This window comes from Cebus imitator, unplaced genomic scaffold (assembly GCF_001604975.1).
Source record: "Cebus imitator isolate Cc_AM_T3 unplaced genomic scaffold, Cebus_imitator-1.0 Scaffold223, whole genome shotgun sequence".
Lineage (NCBI taxonomy): Eukaryota > Metazoa > Chordata > Mammalia > Primates > Cebidae > Cebus > Cebus imitator.
In genome coordinates, this window is record NW_016107538.1 from 1,921,441 (window position 1) to 1,940,597 (window position 19,157).

Below are 19,157 nucleotides of genomic sequence, written 5' to 3' on the forward strand. Positions count from 1 at the left end.
AAAAAAAAAAAAAAAAAAAAAATACATTTTATAAGGCTATAGCCGCCACAGTGATTCCTCTCATGGATCTGAGTAAACTGAAAACCTTCTGAAAAGGATTCACCATTTTAGGTACTATTAAAGACATTTGTAATTCATGGGAGAAGATCAGAGTATCAACATTAACAGGAGTTTGGAAGATGAGTCCCACTCCCGTGGATAACTTGGGAGGAGGTCAAGACGTCAGTGGAGGGAGTCACTGCAGGTGTGGTAGAAATAGCAAGAGAGGCCGTGTGTGATGGCTAATACCTGTAATCCCAGCACTTTGGGTGGCTGAGGCAGTAGACTCACTTGAATCTAGGAGTTTGACACTGGCCTGAGCAACATACTGAGACCCCATCTCTGCAAAAATTTTAAAAAGTAGCCGAGTGTGGTGGTGTGCACCTGTGGTCCCAGCTACTTGGTTCTGAGGTGGGAGGATTGCTTGAGCCCAAGAAGTCGAGGCTTTCGTGAACTGGTATGCTGTGATTGTGCCACTGCAGTCCAGCCTGAGCAGCAGAGGTGAGACCCTGCCTTAAAAAAGAAAAAAAGAAATACCAAGAGAACTAGAACTAGTAGTGGAGCCGGAAGATGTCACTGAATTGCTGCAATCTCATGATTAAACTTGAAATGAATGAGGAGTTGCTTCTTAGGAATAAGCAAAGCAAGTGATTTCTTAGATTGACTCTGCCTCTGACGATGCTGTGAACATTGTTGAAATGACAACAAAGGATTTAGAATATTACATAAACCCAATTAATAAAGCAGGGTTAAGGATCGCTCCAATTTTGAAAGTTCTACTGTGGGTAAAATGCTATCATTGCATGCTACAAATAAGTATTTCATTTAAAAAAAACAAATTGCCACAGCCACCCCCAGCCTTCGGCAGCCACCACGTGGATTAGTCAGCAGCCATCCACATGGAGGCAAGACCATCCATCAGCAAAATGATTCTGACTTACTGAACCCTCAGTATCTCTGAGGTATCCCTATAAAGTTTTATTTCCTTGAGTACTAGGGTCTGGATTCTTCATGTTACCATTCTGCTTTTTTCATTTAGCACTGTATAATCATTAGCATTTGGGTGATTTTTGAGAACTTAAATATATTAATACTTTAACTTGAATTTCACTTTTAGGAGGAGTTTGCAAACCAAAGCTGATCAGCAAGTCAAACAGCAGGAAATCTAAATCTCCTATCCCTGGGCAAGGCTACTTAGGAACTGAACGGCCGTCTTCAGTCTCCTCTGTACATTCAGAAGGGGATTACCATAGGCAGACGCCAGGGTGGGCCTGGGAAGACAGGCCCTCTTCAACAGGTAAGGAGCCTGCTTTAACTGTTAGAAAATGAGACAAAGCAACTTATATCAATGTCTTGGTTATTAGTTCTTCAAAATTCAGCAATTTTTCTAATTTGGAAACCTATATTCCATTTCTGTTTAATTAATAGGTTCTACTTTCCAGAATAGAAATGTTTTTTTTGGGTGGTCTTGCTCTGTCACCCAGGCTGGAGTGTAGTGGCATGATCATGGCTCACTGCAGCCTCAACCTCTGAGGTTCAGGTGATCCTCCCACCTGAGCCACCCAAGTAGCTGGGACTACTAGAGGTGTGCACCACCATGCCTGGCTAATTTTTTTTTTTTTTTTTTGGGTAGAGATGAGATCTCACTGTTACCCAGGCTGGTCTTGAACTCCTGAACTCATTCTTCCTGCCTTGGCGTCCCAAAGTGTTAGTATTACAGACATCAACCAATGCATATGCCCAGAATAGAAACTGAATGCACATATAGCCTGAAACATTTTTAGAATGCAAAACCCAGTTACCGTAAACAAAGGAAGAGCTATGAAAAAATAATCTCATCCATTCTCACTTCTGTATTACACTGGTAGTGAACATTTACTATCTGCAAAGCAAACAATGCAGTTTTAAGTTCTTTGAGAACTGTACCTGAATGTACCATGCCATTTCTAAGAGAACTTCGCCTTTCATATTGGCATTCTTAGAAAAAGTTCTTAGGGAAATACTAAGAAATCAAAATTAGAAATGAGAAGACTAGCTTAAAAAGCCATCATCTGGTCTGGTGTGGTGGCTCATGTCTGTTATCCCAGCACTTTGGGAGGCTGAGGCGGGCGGATCACTTGAGGTCAGTGGTTGAGACCAGCCTGGCCAACATGGTGAAACTCTGTCTCTACTAAAAATACAAAAATTAGCCAGGTGCAGTGGTGGGCTCCTGCAATCCCAGCTACTCGGGAGGCTGAGGTGGGAGAATTGCTTGAACCTGGGAGGCGGAGATTGCAGTGAGCTGAGATTGCACTGCTGCACCTGCTTGGGCGACAGACGTCATCTGTCTGTACGTTCACTACATTTACACAAACTGATGAAAAATAATACTCCAGGATACTATGTTCTATTTTGTGCCTATTTGTAAACTTTAAAAAACGTAAAATGACTATCATCATGGTAGCTTTAAAAAGGAACAGACTTTCTGAATAAAACTGGGATACTATGGATTTTAAAGTTTGAGAGAATCATAAGCCTCTTTTCCTTAGGATTAAATACATGTCACTGAAAAAAATCTGAAATGTGCCCTCCCCCTTAAGACATATATAAATTATATCAGGCTTTTGCATTATAAAACTCATGCCACATGCAAAGTGGTTGTGTTTGAATTTGAAAGCTTTCAGCCTAGACCAGTGATTGCTGCTTCTCAAGTCTCTCTTGGGGTTAGTATTATTAGACCATACATGAGATTTACTATTTGATAAAATGGTTATGTTTTATGTTTTGGGGGTTTCTTAAGCTGTAGGAGACTTTCTGGGGACAGTTAAACATCTAGAAACTGATGAAGGGTAGCAGTGTTCATTAATTACCTCATTTCTGTCTTTATACTTTAAAATCTACCTAGTCAGAGTCAGCAGATGACACGCATCCTGCTGCCCCTCAGTCTGCTCAAATTCCTGGCTACTTGTCCTTTGATACTTTTGCATTTCTCCTGAAGAGTTAAGAAAGCTCTTGGTATAACCTGATGCGTGTTTCAATTAGAGCTTAATACTTAATAGGTCCACTTGGATTCTCCATGGAAACACTTGATAGTTATAGACTTAACTAAAAATCTATCCTGGGCTTTCTCTTCTGGGCTAAGCAGCCCTCACCCAGATGCTCCTCGTGTTACTCTTCTTTTTTGGACCCGAACTGATTGCTACGTATCATTGACTAGGATTTAAGTGGTGAGACTTGGGCCTTCTGTGTTGTATTCATTTTGTTTTCATGGTGTCACATGACCATTTTAGAGTAATCCTGCTCCATCCTACAAAAGTTGGATTGGATGAAATAGAAGGTATGCTCACGACAATGAAAACCTAATTTTTCTTTTGTCAGGCTCAACTCAGTTTCCCTATAACCCTTTGACTATGCGGATGCTAAGCAGTACGCCACCAACGCCGATTGCATGTGCTCCGTCTGCTGTGAACCAAGCAGCTCCTCACCAACAGAACAGGATCTGGGAGCGAGAGCCTGCCCCGCTCCTCTCAGCACAGTACGAGACCTTGTCAGACAGTGATGACTGAACTGCACAAAGTGAGAGGAACAGGGTGCAGGAAAGGGATCTCCAGTTTTTGATGGTTTAATTTTTAGTAGCAGGTCAAAAACCTGCCCTCCTATGACTTATGCCCTGAGACTTTTCAGGACAGCCAGCCCACAGATGATGAAGAAATGATGGAAATTTATTTGGAGAGTCAACAAAACAAAAAACAAAAAATACTGCCTTTGATACAGGCAATTCAGTGGACTGTAATAGTGGAGGGTTGAAATGTAGAGTTTTTAAAAAGTGGACAGTTCCTGTTCTTACATCTGTTTGTAAAGAAAACCATAATGTCTTTAAATCACTCTTCTGTAAATAGATTATCTTTTTGCAGTGTATATCCCCTTGCTGTAGTATCTGGTGTACTTATGTTCAAATCAGCGCATCAACTTTGGGGGTGATTTTTAAAAATCTTTTTGTCTATCTTTTTAACCCTAGCCTTCTAAACAACCTCATACAGCCCAGTTACATAATGTTGGCTGTCACGGGCATTGTACTTTTATCTGATTTTGTTTCCTCTAAATTCAGCTTTCCAGTGATGTTTAAAATCTTGTGGAAATGTTTAGATTTTTAACACAGACCCTGTCATAAAATCTGTACATTTGAGTCAAAAGGTAGAGGTAACAAATTCTGCCATATTGTAAATTTCCAGTGCAGGCTTTACTTTTTTTTTCCATTAGTAGCACTGAAAAAATATTACTGCATGGGTATGTTCTAGTTCAGTTTATAAAGTTTTAAAAGCTTATTTGAGGCATACCTCACTGTTATGCACACTGGTAATTTAACCATGCCCCTAAGTATTCCTTTTCTCCTGCATTTGATGCAGCCCAACAAAGCTTTTGTTTTGAAATAAATTTGACTACCCTGTCCATAGCTATAGTAGATTATTTGTGGTTTAAGGCTCCTGGTGTCTCAGGTTCCAAAGAAAAAGCTTACGTATTTTTCCCTTAGTTTGCTATGATTGGTCAAGTTAAAAGATAATGATCTATGTAGTATTTAGATGTGCTTTGTGCTGCATCCTGAAAAACTCATGGTGAACTCAGCCCTTTTCCACATTGCTCCGGATCAGCGCTTACTTTCACTTTGCTTCCTTGGGACAAGAGTTTACTGCTAAATGTTTCATATCACAGATTCTCAAGGTGCAAATAATTTAAAAGATGGAATTCTAAACTAATTACGGTACTAGAGGGCCAGTTTTATCTTTAAGAATTGCTTGCTGAATTTTAAAGTTTTTTTCATACAATTTATCATAGCATTTAAGTACCTTTCCATAACATACAGATACTAACAGTTTTGGGAGAATGCCACTGGCAACTGGAAAGGGGAGAAATAGATCTCTCAGGATGATAAAAATTAGCACTTTACAGACTTTTAAGTAGACCTAAACTTTTAAAGAAAAGTACTCAAAGCTTTTAAGGAAGCAGCTCTATGATTAGCTGCTGACCAAGACCCTCCTATCACTGGTATCTAATCCCTATGTTGGGATGAAGACACAGGCTTAGTACTTTGCCCATGTAGTTAAACTAGTGACAGAGATAGGCCATAAGCTCACATTTGTCTTCAGTGAAATCTTTCATTTCTGTCCCTGTCCCACTCCGGTATACCTGAGGTCTCTAGCATAAACTTTAGATCAGGCTTAGTGCTCAGCATTCCTATTACTTGGAAAGTTGGTATTATTTTTACAATAGGTATATGTAAACACATAAAAATTTCAATATGAATGAGAAACAATGACTAAATGTTCCACTTTACAGTTTTCTGATGGATTTTTTTTGAGGTACTGGTAATATTTTAGAGTTTGTTAATAATTTATATTGCCAACCTACCATAAAAGAGATTATGATGGTATTTTTCTATGACCCTGAGGGTCTTAAGGTATTCGGAGTGAGAATGCAGTTGACCCTTGAACAACATGGGTTTGAACTGTGTGGGGCCACTATACATGGATTTTCTTCCACCTCTGCCACCCGAGAGAGCAAGACCAACCCCTTCTCTTCCTCGGCCTACTCAACATGAAGATGATGAGGATGAAGACCTTCATGATGATCTACTTCCACTTAATGAATAGTAAATATATTTTCTCTTCCTTATAATCTTCCTAATAACATTTTCTCTTCTCTAGCTTACTTTATTGTAAGAATATAGCATATAATACATACACAAAATATGTGTCAATCGACTATGTTATCCGTAAGCCTTCTGGTCAACAGTAGACATTAAGTTTTGTAAGAGACAAAGTTAGATGTGGATTTCTGACTACTTAGGGGGTCCATGACCCTAATTCCTGCATTGTTTGAAGGTCAACTGTATAGTTTCTGAGAACATGTCAGATCAGAGCCTAACTTGTCACTCTTGCAGTTCCACTTGAGGACCTGAAGGTGAGCTGCTGTGAACCACCTACTCTATCCTCATCATGATGCATGTGCGTATTACTTTATTTACCATCACCTGGAGAAGAAATCTCAGAATGAGAGTTAAAATCCAATAACAGTTCTTGGTTCCAAAAACAAAAAAAAATGAAAGGACCAAATTCTCACATGGCTTACCTGTGGAGGTTCACCTTATCACGATCTAAGTGGTAAGCACAGCATGGAGCAGTACCTGACAACTTACTGAAGTTCACTGCAAACCAAGGCCTGATATTTGTAGGCTTAGATTTCAGTGCTGTGACACTATATCCTTACATGTGAGTTTTTTTAACCCTCAGAACTAAAGTCTTCCAAGTACGCTTCATAGAAATATTCTGACAGCCAATTTTATAGTGCATATTTATGACTGGAAATTTCATAATGCTTTAATCTTTGTACACTGATTCTATTTTTAAAACTGAAAAACTCCACTGACCATTGGACAGTCCAAAAATTTAGTCATATAATTTTAACCAATTCACTTTTGAATTTGGACCAGTCAGTAAAGGAGATCAGTCCTCCCTTTGCTTCAGTACCTTATTTTACAACAGTGTAAATGAACTGTAATGAGAACACCCACAAGAAGAGACTGTCCTGAAAACTCCTAGTGTTTCCAACAACCGGACCATGAACTTAATTACTGTGGATGATTTAAAACAAATAAATAAATAAATAAAACTTGCAATGAAAAACCTTTCAGTAACCCCTGCAAATTGTGAAAAAGTAAAAACATTCTCAATGCAAAAGGTAAGTGGTTGACATTAATTTTTTAAAGAAATCACCATATGTTAATACTGGTTTCTACTGACACTCAGTCTGATTTATATTGTATTTATCTCTCTGAGCTAGACTTGATTAATGGCATTATCTAGGTGGTAAATAATATGAGATTAGACAGAACAAAATTCTAGTTGTAGTCTAATCCCTGAGGATTTGGACCTTAGGTTTCCGGTGTTTTCATTAATTCTTCAGGAAGTTTTTTTTTTGTTTGTTTTGTTTTTTAAGAAATGCAAAGATTACTGGGATACGTACAATATTGTTGTGTAGTCTCGTTTATTACGAAAAGATTCTTCCAGTATGTACATACGAACCAAAAATATCAGTTTATCAGTCCCACTCACATCCCACCCACACAGGCATACCAACAGTTTCAGTATTCCTTCATGGTGCCTAGAAAAACTGTCTTTTCCCTTAGGTAAATGGCTCAAGATATATTTGTACAACTGCTGAGGTAAGAGCATCCACCTGTGTATCTTTACATACTTTTTGCGGCAATGTGATAAGCTCTTTTAGCACAGCAGTCTATTCATTCAAAGTCATCTAATCAAATACCTTCTCCCATGGCTAAGAAAGAATCTCAGTGTTTCCCTACTTCACAGATGAAGATACTGAAATCACAAAAGCAAAAAGGCTAGGACTAAGATCCACGTCAGTAGTTCAACTATACCAGCAGTACACATCAGAATTACAAGAAGTTTTGAAATACACCTGTAGGGCCCTATTCTGACTCAGCCCTGGGTGTGTGTGTCTTTAAAGAGTACTTGAGGTGACTCAGTTGTGTGACTAAGGCTGGGAAGTAGAGTGCTCAGATAACATCGACAAAAGGTTACATCATTCCTTCTAGCCCACCCCTATTTTTAAGTAGTTTTATATAACCAGATACATATGGTTCACTTTTATTTAAATTCAAATAAAATTTGGGTGCTATATACTGTCACATGCCCAATTCCCACTTTAAAATTTTGTGCTGGATGCTGGTAGGAAACTTACTTTTTCTCTTTTATGCATTAAATTCCATTGTGGTGCATGAAACAGATTATAAGAAAAACTCACCATAATCCCCCTTTGCCATGAGAAAGGTAATAATTCTGGTCAGTTTGCCAGATAGTGATAAAGAGAAGAGAGGGCAGGAAATCAGTAGACCACAAACTGATGATAGAAATGCCGGGCTGAATCACCACACCCACAGCCCACAGGAAAGCCAGCCCATATTAATCTACAGTTCTACTTAGACCAGCAGGGACAGCATCTAGTCAATATGTTACAACTGAAACCATTACTTAATAGCAGTCCTGAAAGATCATAATCATTGAGAATGAAAGTCATTTTTCCTAATACAAAAACGGCAGTGTATATAACTCGTCCTTCACTAAGGCAAAATTGAGGAAACCTGAATACCAAAAACGACAGATTTAAGCCATTGATTTGGGTGCCACAGAGACAGGAATAATAGCTATTCTTCTGCATTACTAGACATTATTCTCCCTACACAAAAATGGATTTAGAGCTTGACAATTTAAGTCAAAGGTATACTTTTCCTTGACAGCTCAGCCAACTCTTCCCTGATGTGCTGTATAGAAATTTCATCTCTCTTCAGCTCTGCTTGCTTCAGTGCTTCCTGGTAGATCTCTTTTGCTTGTGTATATCGTTCTAAAACAACCCAGAGAGAAGGGATAGTAAGAAAGTGTATGTTTTCAAGGTGATTCTGAAGAGAGAGCACTAATGAGGCTATAGGGATAATTTACTGCGTGCTTATGAAGTGACAGGCTGGTGCTGCCTCATCTCATCCCCATCTGACAGGCTGGAACTCCACTGAATTCTGTGGAATTTCTAACCGTCCTTTCCAGTATATCCTGGGGTCCTCAATTAGCCAAAGATTTCATGAATGGTGGTGGTATGTGTAATACATCTGTCATCCCAGGTTTCTGAAAATAAGGGACTATCATCGCAAAGTTTTCTGCAGCTTGATGATATTTGACACGCTAGTGCAGGACTGTAGAGGTTTTGTGAATTGAGCACAATCGTACTTCAACCTAATACCTCAGTTTTTTTCTGCCATTATTCAACCAGCCTTTTAATGTATGAGTTTCTTCATTGGCCCTTGCCTTCCCTACACACCATTTCACAAATTTACCAATTCAGTGACATCCCTCCCTTAAAGCAAGTCAGTTAAGTTTCCATTGCTACCTACCTCTGTGCATCAAAACTGCAGCTAGATTACTGAGTACCATGTGTAGCTCAGGATGATTGATCTGTCTTGCCAGATCTGATGCCCTTTGCATATAAATATAGGCCTCATCAAAGCGGCCCTGTGCATCCAGGGTAGTAGCCAGGTCACTCATCAGCACAATCGTCTATATGTAAAAGAAAAAACGTTTTTTCTTTAAAAACATGCCTGCATAGAATGTTAATGTGGAGTTCATCCAACTGTGAATATGTAAGATTTAATCTTTCCTAGCATTCCATAAAAGATGAGAGATGTCAGCCTTTAACAAATTTGTGGGCATTTGTTAATCACATTGTACAGTGGACAATGTTAGTTTGACCTTTTGAGAAATTCAAATCTGGAAATTAGGGAACGGATATACCTTATTCCAACTAATTACCCAATTAGAAGCACCAAATAAAAAACAACAGCAAGAAGCTATATATATGATCCCAGTTAAGGCTGAGCAACTTTGAGAAGCCAGCCCCTTATGGTTTGTTTGCCTCTGGAGCTCCACTGTATTAAGCTGTTCCTGCTGATAACCCTGAGGCTCATCAAAAACAAGAAGTGCAGAATCTATTTAGGAGGATGCCCAGTAAGAGTTTTTTTAATCTGGCTACTATAAGAGGTAGATTTCCATACCTTCTTCCCCACTGATGCCATGCTTTAAGCCCCCTGACACTAGTACTTGGAGATCTGAATTCTGTGCTTGCTTGCTTATTATTCCTCACTCCATTAGGAGACTCTTCATAATAAGTCTTAAATCCCTTTCATGGAGATAATTCATAGCTCAACTTCCCTTTTCTTCCAAAACGTATTACTTGCCCTACCCACATACCCCAGCCTTGGGACACATTCAGTTAAAGTTGTCATACATTGGGAGTAGCAAGCATTCATAGCCAAAGCGATGCACTCCTTACATCTAAGAACTTATTTTGATGGAGGAGAGACCCAAAAAGATGATGATTTCAATTCAATGTGTTTAGTGTTCTAACACAGAGCTTTACACATTATACTTAAATTCTATAATAGCCAATGATTTAAAAGTGTTTTTAATGTGGTCCCTGATTCTTTCCCTCACCTCCTGCCATTTTAACTGGGAGGCAAGGAAGGCAAGGATATTCGTGTATTAAAATGTTCCTCATAAAGATTCTAATGGGGGTATATACAGACCCCACTCTGAAATACTGTGCTGTGTCCTTTGAAGCCTGACCAGTCCTGCCTTGTAGAAAGGTTGCTCTGTTGTGCAAACCATGGCTCATGCACATGTTCTGGACAGACCTAGTAACTGATAACTAGTCCCAAATCTTTTCTGAAACAAGTGGTTGGGGTGAGGGTACTGGTGGTAAGAAAATGAATAGACTGGGGAGCAAGAAGGATCTAGGACCATCTGCTGATTCTGTTCTCAATGAGTGTGACATTTCACACCCGTCAATTTGCAATCTTTGTTTTATATTTCCTCTTCTATGTTTTCCTCCCTTACCTGTGGGTGTCTTTCTCCTTGTATTTCTTCAGAAATCTGCAGAGCTTTTTCATACATCCTTTGTGCCTGTGATGGCTGCTTGGAGAACAGAAGGTAGCGAGCACAGGCGTCTAAGCACATGCCCAGGAGGAGGTGGGTATTGGCTTTCTCTTCCACTAAGGAGAGAAGAGGAATCAGCAAGTCTACCCAAATCGTTGTTACCAGGACCCACAAATATGTCAGCAGACTGGGACCCACATGTCACTTAGGGAACAATGTAGGTGGATTAACATCCAGTTAAATGACATATTCCAGACTAGCTGGAATCATGGAACTTCACCCTACATTTTAAGCAGATTAAGAGTCCACACATCAATTAAAATGTGGAATGTTATTTTTAGTTTGAAACAATATTCAGCAGAAACAAATGAAGATAAAGAAGAATGAGTTAACAACAAAAAGTCTAAGGCCAATGAAAAATCTGCAGGGTATAAGAAAAGCAATGCAGTAAGAAAACAGAACACTCAAAATCCTGAAGTACAAAGTGACAAGCCGAATTTAAAGAATGCAAGGTAAAATTTAAAAAAGCTAATCCATTCAGAAAAGAAGAAGAAAGCTTACAATGACACAGCATCTCTCAACACATTCAAAAATTGACTAAACACCTAATGCCACATTAAAAGAAATGGAAAACATGGATCTAGAGCACAGTAACCTGTATCAACCTGGATAAGACTTCTAAAAGATGATATAAATAATGCAGAAATGGTCATAAGCAAGACTATATGGAAGTTCTGCAAACACTCAGCAGAAGGTTAAGTTCACACAGTAAAAGACTAGAAAAAGAGGTTACCTTAGATAATCTTAGATAACAAATTAGTAGACACCCAAGTTAATATGTTCAGTTGGGTTTATTTACCAGCAAAGCTGTTGTTCATATCAAACCCTTTTCCTTCCATGTTTTCAGTTTTCAGAAATCTGACAAGTGGCATACAGAGTTTAAGGAAGACTATGTTACTAAAATGAGACTTTTTTAATACCTTCCCATTTAGAAAAAAAAGTACAGCTTATTTCTATCACTTAATTTTACATAAATATGCTCTTTGAGACTGAGCAAATCTGCTTTTCAATGTGAAAATAAATATTAAAAGTGTTCTTGGAGTTATTTCTATACAGAACTAACACCAGAATCATCTGAATCATCAGACTCATCTATTTTGGAAAAATCGGATTCATGAAATGAATCTTCAACAACTGTTCAAGAAGGATGTTAACATCACGCACAGGCATGCTATGTTTTCTAGGATTTGACAATTTTCAGCGATCAAGAATTACTGTATTTTGTATATGGAAATACCACTACTAAAAACAGAATGCTATAATTAGAATGATGTCTTTTGTTTCCAAAGTTGATATACTAGAGTGATGTGAAAATGGTAAAAGCGAGATATTTTGTGGCAATGATTAAAAAAGATGTTCAGTAGTATAACAAAAGTACAAGAATAAAGTGACAAACAATTCTAGTGGAAAATTGTTACCCCTGTTCTCACTAAGTAGTGGAGTGGAAGCAAAAGCAGTAAAGTTTTTTAGAGAAAACAATTAATGAGGTACAATTTAGCTACTTAAAATTCATAGCACATTCTGACCACAATAAAAATGAAAACGCTTTTTGAAAAGCAAACTTTTCTAAAAATAAATATTATCTAACTTTTAGAAAACACAAAACCTTTAACTGCCAACAGAAAATTTCATGGATTTAATAAAGTTCCCCCAAAGAGTTCCTTTTCTAGTAATTTACTTAAACATGCTTCTTTGAAATATTAATATAAAAATTGCTAGAAGTTAGACAAGAAAAAAGTTAGGTAGTTTAATAACTGAGAAATATATTGGAATCGTTTATACAGAGCTCCTAAAAGATCATTTGAAACTGAGGCATATTTACTTCTTCAAACATGATTCTCTTTCATAAATTACTTCTGCTCACAGAAAAAGATATACTATTACCTATAGTCAGTCCATGAAGCAAACAGGATTCACTATATAATTTTTTACTCAAAATATTATCAAACGGAACAATCATATATATTAAGGAGATGGCCAAACAGCATTTATTCCAAGAATGTAAGAATGGCTCAACATACTTAATGTATCAAGAGTATCAAACTAGGTTTACATAAATATAGCCTAAAAGGGAATTTGATAAAGTACTGGAGCAATTATATGCATTTACTAACAGTAGCAAAACAGCATCTCTGAATTTACAAAAACTTGAGCATAGATCTCTAACTCTCCCATACCACCTCACTATCAATAGCAATATACGAAGTCTACAAGGGTTTTTGAAACTAGATATTTGTTGCCCAAATTCCAGGAATACCCTGAAATTTCTGCTAAACTGAATCTCTTATTTGTCAACTGACTAGCACTTCCTGATTAGTCTTAATGGTTTTCATGGAGGAAATAAAGCAGGATCTAACCTAACACTATACATGAAACCCATCTGCTTCAAACACCTAGAAATCTTAGAAAAAATACAACACACATTCTTTGCATGCACAGCTGAGCTCCCAAGAGAAGGAAACCCCCAAAGCCAGAAATCAGGAGTAACCCAAAGTGAGATGACACAGCAAAAGCCCAGTTTTTGTTGGTTTTGTAGGATAGTTTGAGTGTCTCTGTAATCCAAGAATTAAAGCTGTGGACTTGTACTAAACAGAAAACGCGATCTGAAGCCAATGCATAAAACCACGATAATTACCATTAAGACCGCAACCCCAGGAAAAGAATATATGTGAAAAAAACTGCACCACTCCATCCTTCACTCCCCCAACCCCCCAACCACAGGCACAGGGAGACGACAAGGAGGCTTGAATGGCCAAGTCTGGGATCTAGATGAGAAAAATGACTACCATGTAAATTTGATATCTAATTTATAACATCCATTTAGGCCAGGAGCTGAGTGCCTGGAAGACACAAAACTACTCTGAAATCTCATTGCATAGCTAAAACTTTGCTGAAGATGAATGTATAATCCAATATTAGTAAACATGACGATTCATCATAAATGAGAATCAGCAGACAGTAAAAAAGCAGGCCTCATCCTCAAGAATTATAGAAAATCAGAACTCCAGTAGTTCTCTTTACTTCTAGTAAGTCAAGCATATTCCACCTCAGAGTCTTATACCTGTAATTGCCCTTTGCCTGTAATTTTCTTCCCTCAAATAGCCACTTGGCCTAGTCTCTCCCATTCACCAGGTTTTCTTACTAACAAGGCCTTCCCTACTCCCTCTATAAGACCGCATACTGCCCCAACATATTCCTGGTATACATATCCCTTCATAAATATCTACATAGCACTTAATTCATCTTTGTACACACCAACTTGCTGGATAGTGCTTACTATGCATCTTTCCCCCACCAGAAATGTGGCTCCATGAGGCAGTGACTTTGTCTTATTTATATCTGTATCTCAGCACCTAGCAGCATATCTAGCATGTAATGGGCACTCAAGTATTTCTGACTGAATCACTGAATGAATGAACAAATAGAAGAAATTAAACACATAACAGGGCTGGGCGTGGTAGCTTACACCTGCAATCCTGTGGTTTGGGAGGCTGAGGCAGAAGGACCACTTTAGCCCAGGAGGTCAAGACCAACCTGGGTAACAGCACAACCTCATCTCTACCAAAAATAAAAAAGAAGAAAAAAAAAATCAGCCAGACACGTTGCCACGTGCCTGTAGTCCTAACTCTTTTGGAGGCTGAGGTGGGAGGATCTTGAGATCAGGAGTTTGAGGCAGCAGTGAGCTGTGATGGTGTCACTGCACTCATTCCAGCCTGGGCAACAAAGGAAGACCCTGTCTCTTGGGGAAAAAACCCATAAAGGTACTGAACTCAATAGGGAAAAATAATGAAACTAAAACTTAATTATAATTACAGATCTAAACATTAGCACCCCATGAATCTATGAAAACTCAATATAGAGATGTCACTACAAATCAAGACGTAAGAAGTACAAACTATGAAGGTAAATATCAAGATTCTGTTAAGATCCAAATTTTTAAACTATGCCAAATGCCCTAATGTGAAAAGACAAGCTACAAGGAGACATGTAACCCACAAAAATATAAAATGACTGAATACGTAACTCTTACAAATCATTAAGAAAGACAACCCCTCAAAAAAATAAGCAAAGGATATGAAGAGCTAATTTTCAGAGCAGGTAATCTGGATAGCCAATAAATACATAAAAAGATATTCTATTTTACCAGTAATCAGAAACATAGTAAAGCCACAATGAAATTTCTTTTCAAATCCAGCAATTATAAAAAAAAATCTGATAACAAAGATATACAGAAAGCATCAAGAACACTAATATACTGCTAGTCAAAATGTAAATGTAAAACCACTTTGATAAGCAATTTGGTTTTTGCTGCTGTTGTTTTTGAGACAGAGTCTTGCTCTGTTGCCTAGGCTGGAGTGATCTCAGCTCACTGCAACCTCTACCTTTCTGGGTTTAGGTGATTCTTGTGCCTCAGCCTCCCAAGTAGTTGGGATTACAGGTACCCACCAACACACCAGGCTAATTTTTGTATTATTATTATTTTTTAAGTAAAGATGGGTTTTCACTATGTTGGCCAGGCTGGTCTCCAACTTCTGAACTCAAGTGTTCTGCCCGCCTCAGCCTCCCAAAGTGCTGGGATTACAGGCATGAGCCACTGTGCCAAGCCTGAGAAGCAGTTTGGTATATGCACCCCGACAACTCCACTTTTATATATATATTCTAGGAAATATCTTACAGGTGTGCACAAAGACACAGGTCCAAAAATGTTCAATGAAGTATGACTTTTAATAGCAAAACATATAGAATAACCCAACAGGTCCGTCAATAGAACTGTGGTATACTTCTACAATGGAATCTATACCATGGTTGTACTGAGGAAATGGCCACCTTTAGCTTGTACCATCCCTTGTGAGAAAAGAAAAAACGTTCAACTTACCCCTCACACCAGTGGATTAATTAGAGGAAGTCACCCTTTAAAGACCGATGCAACTCAGCAGACATGCAGTTTGGCAAACAGGGACTGAGCTGAGAAAACTGCTTTATATCAGCCTGATGTATCTCAACAACAAAATGTTGAGTGACAAAAGCAAACTACAGAAACTACTGTACAGTATGATACCATTCATATTGTTTAAAAATATATTAGCCCTATTGTATATTTTTGTTTTTGAGATAAGAGTCTTTGCTCTGTCACCAAGGCTGGAGTGCAGTGGCACAATCTCAGCTGACTGCAACCTCTGCCTCCCGGGTTCAAGTGCTTCTCCTGCCTTAGGCTCCCGAGTAGCTAGAATTACAGGTGCTTACCGCCATGCCAGGCTTTTTTTTTTTTTTTTTGATATGGAGGATTTACCAAATACCTTTATACTTTCAGCCTTGGCCAAATGTCAGTATTTTACCATATTTGCTTTGGAATACATATATATATACACACACACACATATATGATGTTTAAACCCCTGTATACCCCTCTGTGCATAGGGGTAGCTACTATCCTGAATTTGGTCTTGTTTGCCTACTTATTACTCTTGTATATATCAATCAATAAACAATATACTGCTAGGTATGGTGGCTCACACCTGTAATCCCAGCACTTTGGGAGGCTGAGGCAGGCAGATCATGAGGTCAGAAGATCAAGACCATCCTGGCCAACATGGTGAAACTCCGTCTCTACTAAAAATACAAAAATTAGCTGGGCGTGGTGGCATGCACCTGTAGTCCCTTCCAGCTGCTAGGGAGGCTGAGGTAGAAGAATCGCTTGAACCCAGGAGGCAGAGGTTGCAGTGAGCCAAGATTTCGCCACTGCACTCCAGCCTGGGTGACACAGTGAGACCCTATCTCAAAAAACAAAAAACAAAAATCAGAAGAAAAGCACAGAAGTTACTTTTCTTCTTTTTTTTTTTTTTCCTTTTTGAGATGGAGTCTCACTCTGTCTGGTACCACCTCGACTCACTGCAACCACCAAACCCCGGATCCAAGGGATTCTCTTGCCTTAGCCTCCCAAGTAGCTGGGGTTACAGGTGCCTGCCACCGTGCCTGGCTAATTTTTGTATTTTTAGTAGAGATGGTCTTGAACTCCTGGTCTCATGATCTGCCTGCCTCAGCCTCCCAAAGTGCTGGGGTTACAGGCGTGAGCCACCACAGCCGGTCCAGAACTGACTTTTCTTAATAATAAATGAGTAATGTGGAATATAAACTGAAAAACCTCCCAAAATATAGATGAAAAAAACTGATGGAAGAGGGGATAATGTGAAGGATAGAGAAGAGAAAGGTCAACATTCAGGTAAATGACATTCCAGACAAAGAGGCCAGAGCATGTGGAACAGAAGCGCTGAGCCAGGTCAGACTACAAAGCTCCAGAGAACTGGATGCTAAAATTGAAGGTTCACTAAGCAAGCTTCATAAACAAACAACTCCCTAACTTCAAAATAAACTACTTAAAAAGCAAGGCAAATATGCAGACTTTAGAATTCCCCTCTGCAATAAATTCCACTAAGTCTAAAATTCCAGATCACAAAGAAAAAACAAGTGAGGAAAAGGGAAAGGCAGGACAATGTTAAAATGTAGTCAGGTCATTTTAGAGAAGTAACTGAAAACAGTATTTTTTCCTCTGAGTCAAATATGTCTAAGAGATGTTTAGGTCACTCCTTATAGAACTGAAAATCATATGTATACCTTCCATACAAAATACAAATATAGATCCATGAGGGAAACGTTCCTATAAGAGGAACAAAAATGGAAAGCACTTTTTAAAATGCAATAATTAGACCAATTATCCCTTTTAATACTAATTTTTAAAAGGCTTTCAGATTCTATATCACAAGACAATGATACTCAGGTTTTTTAAAAATCCAACCATAGCCTTCTACAAAAGACATACTGAGGCTGGGCGTGGTGGCTCATGCCTGTAATCCCAGCACTGCGGGAGGCCAGGCAGGGCAGATAGCCTGAGGTCAGGAGTTCCAGACCAGCCTAACCAACAGGGAGAAACCCCGTGTGTACTAAAAAATATTAGCCAGGTATGGTGGCGGATACCTGTAATCCCAGCTACTCAGGAGGCTGAGACAGGAGAATCACTTGAACCCAGGAGGCAGAAGTTTCAGTGCGCCAAGATGGTGCCACTGCACTACAGCCTGGGCAAGAAGAGTGACACTTGGTCTCAAAAAAAAAGGCAATGTCAAGATACATACACAGAAAAAGAAAACCACACACACTGAAAAATGACTCAGAAAAGGCTGGGTGTGGTGGCTCACGCCTGTAAACCCAACACTTTGGGAGGCTGAGGCGGGCGGATCACAAGGTCAGGAGTTCAAGACCAGGCTGGCCAACGTGGTGAAACCCCATCTCTACTAAAAAAAAAAAAATACAAAAATCAGCTGGGCATGGTGGCTCATGCCTGTAATCCCAGCTGAGGTAGGAGAACTGCTTGAACCAGGACCTGGGAGGCGGAGGTTGCAGTGAGCTGAGATCACGTCATTGCACCCCAGCCTGGACTACAGAGCAAGACTCCATCTCAAAAAAATAAAATAAAAAAAAAGACTCAGAAAAGTTTTAGGGTAAGATATAGCAGATAATATAAAACTGGAATTTGTAACAAATACCTTAAATAGGAAAAAAGGAATCATTTTCCTGATGAAAGGATAATTCATAACAGAGATATACATCTGGGACTGTCTAAACAGAGCACAGAAACATGTATAAAGAAAAAAGATTTTAAAAAATTTATCGGCTGGGCACAATAGTTCAGGCCTGTAATCCTAGCAGTTTGGGAGGCTGCTGGGATTACAGTTTGGGAGGCTGAGGCAGGCAGATCACCTGAGGTCAGGATTTCAGGAACAGCCTGGCAATTATGGTGAAACCTCATCTCTAATAAAAATACAAAAAACTGGCCAGGCGCAGTAGCTCACACCTGTAATCCCAGCATTTTGGGAAGCCGAGGTGGGCAGATCACCTGAGGTCAGGAGTTTGAGACTAGACACCTTGTCTCAACTAAAGATACAAAACTTAGCTGGATATGGTGGTATGTGCCTGCAATCCCAGCTACTTGGGAGGCTGAGGCACAAGAATTGCTTGAACCTGGGAGGTAGGGGTTGCAATGAGCCAAGATCATGCCACTGCACTCCAGCCTGGGCAACAGACAGACTATCTCAAAAAAAAAAAAAAAAAAACAAAAGTCCATGCCCGCCTGGCACAGACCTGGGACTACAGCTACTTGGGAGGCTGAGGCAGGAGAATGGCTTGAACCTGGGAGGCAGAGGAGCCGAGATCATGCCACTGCACTCCAGCCTGGATGACAGGGTGAGAATCCGTCTCAAGGGAAAAAAAAATATCTAGAACAACTAGACAAAATCAGTAAGGACACAAAAAACTTGAATAACACTATAAACCAATTAAACCTAACAGACATTCATAGAAAACTCCAACAGAATACACACAATTCTCAAATGCACATGCAACATTCTCCAGGATAAGCCATATGTGAGGCCATAAAACATCTCAATAAATAAAATCATGCAGTTGTTCTATGAACACAATGGAATGAAACTGGATCCAACAGAAGGAAATTTGAGAAATTCACTAATATGTGAAAATTAATCAATATACTCCTAAATATCCAAAGGGTCAAAGAAGAAATCACAAAAAAAA

The 19,157-nt window shown here is 39.0% G+C and overlaps 2 protein-coding genes across 3 annotated transcripts in view; one reads left to right on the plus strand and one right to left on the minus strand.

Moving 5' to 3' along the window:
- NCOR1 (nuclear receptor corepressor 1) overlaps positions 1–5,347 on the plus strand; it is a 181,473-nt gene extending 176,126 nt beyond the window's left edge. Inside the window, exons 44-45 of the mRNA XM_017496857.2 lie at positions 1,157–1,336; positions 3,397–5,347. Of these exons, the coding sequence (XP_017352346.1) occupies positions 1,157–1,336; positions 3,397–3,584 (368 nt within the window). The 3' untranslated portion in view covers positions 3,585–5,347. The remainder of the gene's footprint in view (positions 1–1,156; positions 1,337–3,396) is intronic.
- A 1,693-nt stretch (positions 5,348–7,040) lies between these two features.
- The window catches only part of TTC19 (tetratricopeptide repeat domain 19), a 29,102-nt gene continuing 16,985 nt past the window's right edge, over positions 7,041–19,157 (minus strand). The window contains exons 8-11 of one of the 2 annotated variants that reach the window (XR_001815930.2): positions 10,476–10,630; positions 8,978–9,140; positions 8,532–8,711; positions 8,347–8,436 (exon numbers count right to left, since the gene is read on the minus strand). Coding sequence is in view for 1 of the 2 variants with exons in the window: in XM_017496825.2 (XP_017352314.1) it covers positions 8,303–8,436; positions 8,978–9,140; positions 10,476–10,630 (452 nt within the window). In the remaining variant the exon portion in view is untranslated. Of the gene's footprint in view, positions 8,437–8,531; positions 8,712–8,977; positions 9,141–10,475; positions 10,631–19,157 lie in introns of both variants that reach the window. The other variant, XM_017496825.2, reaches the window with a different exon arrangement.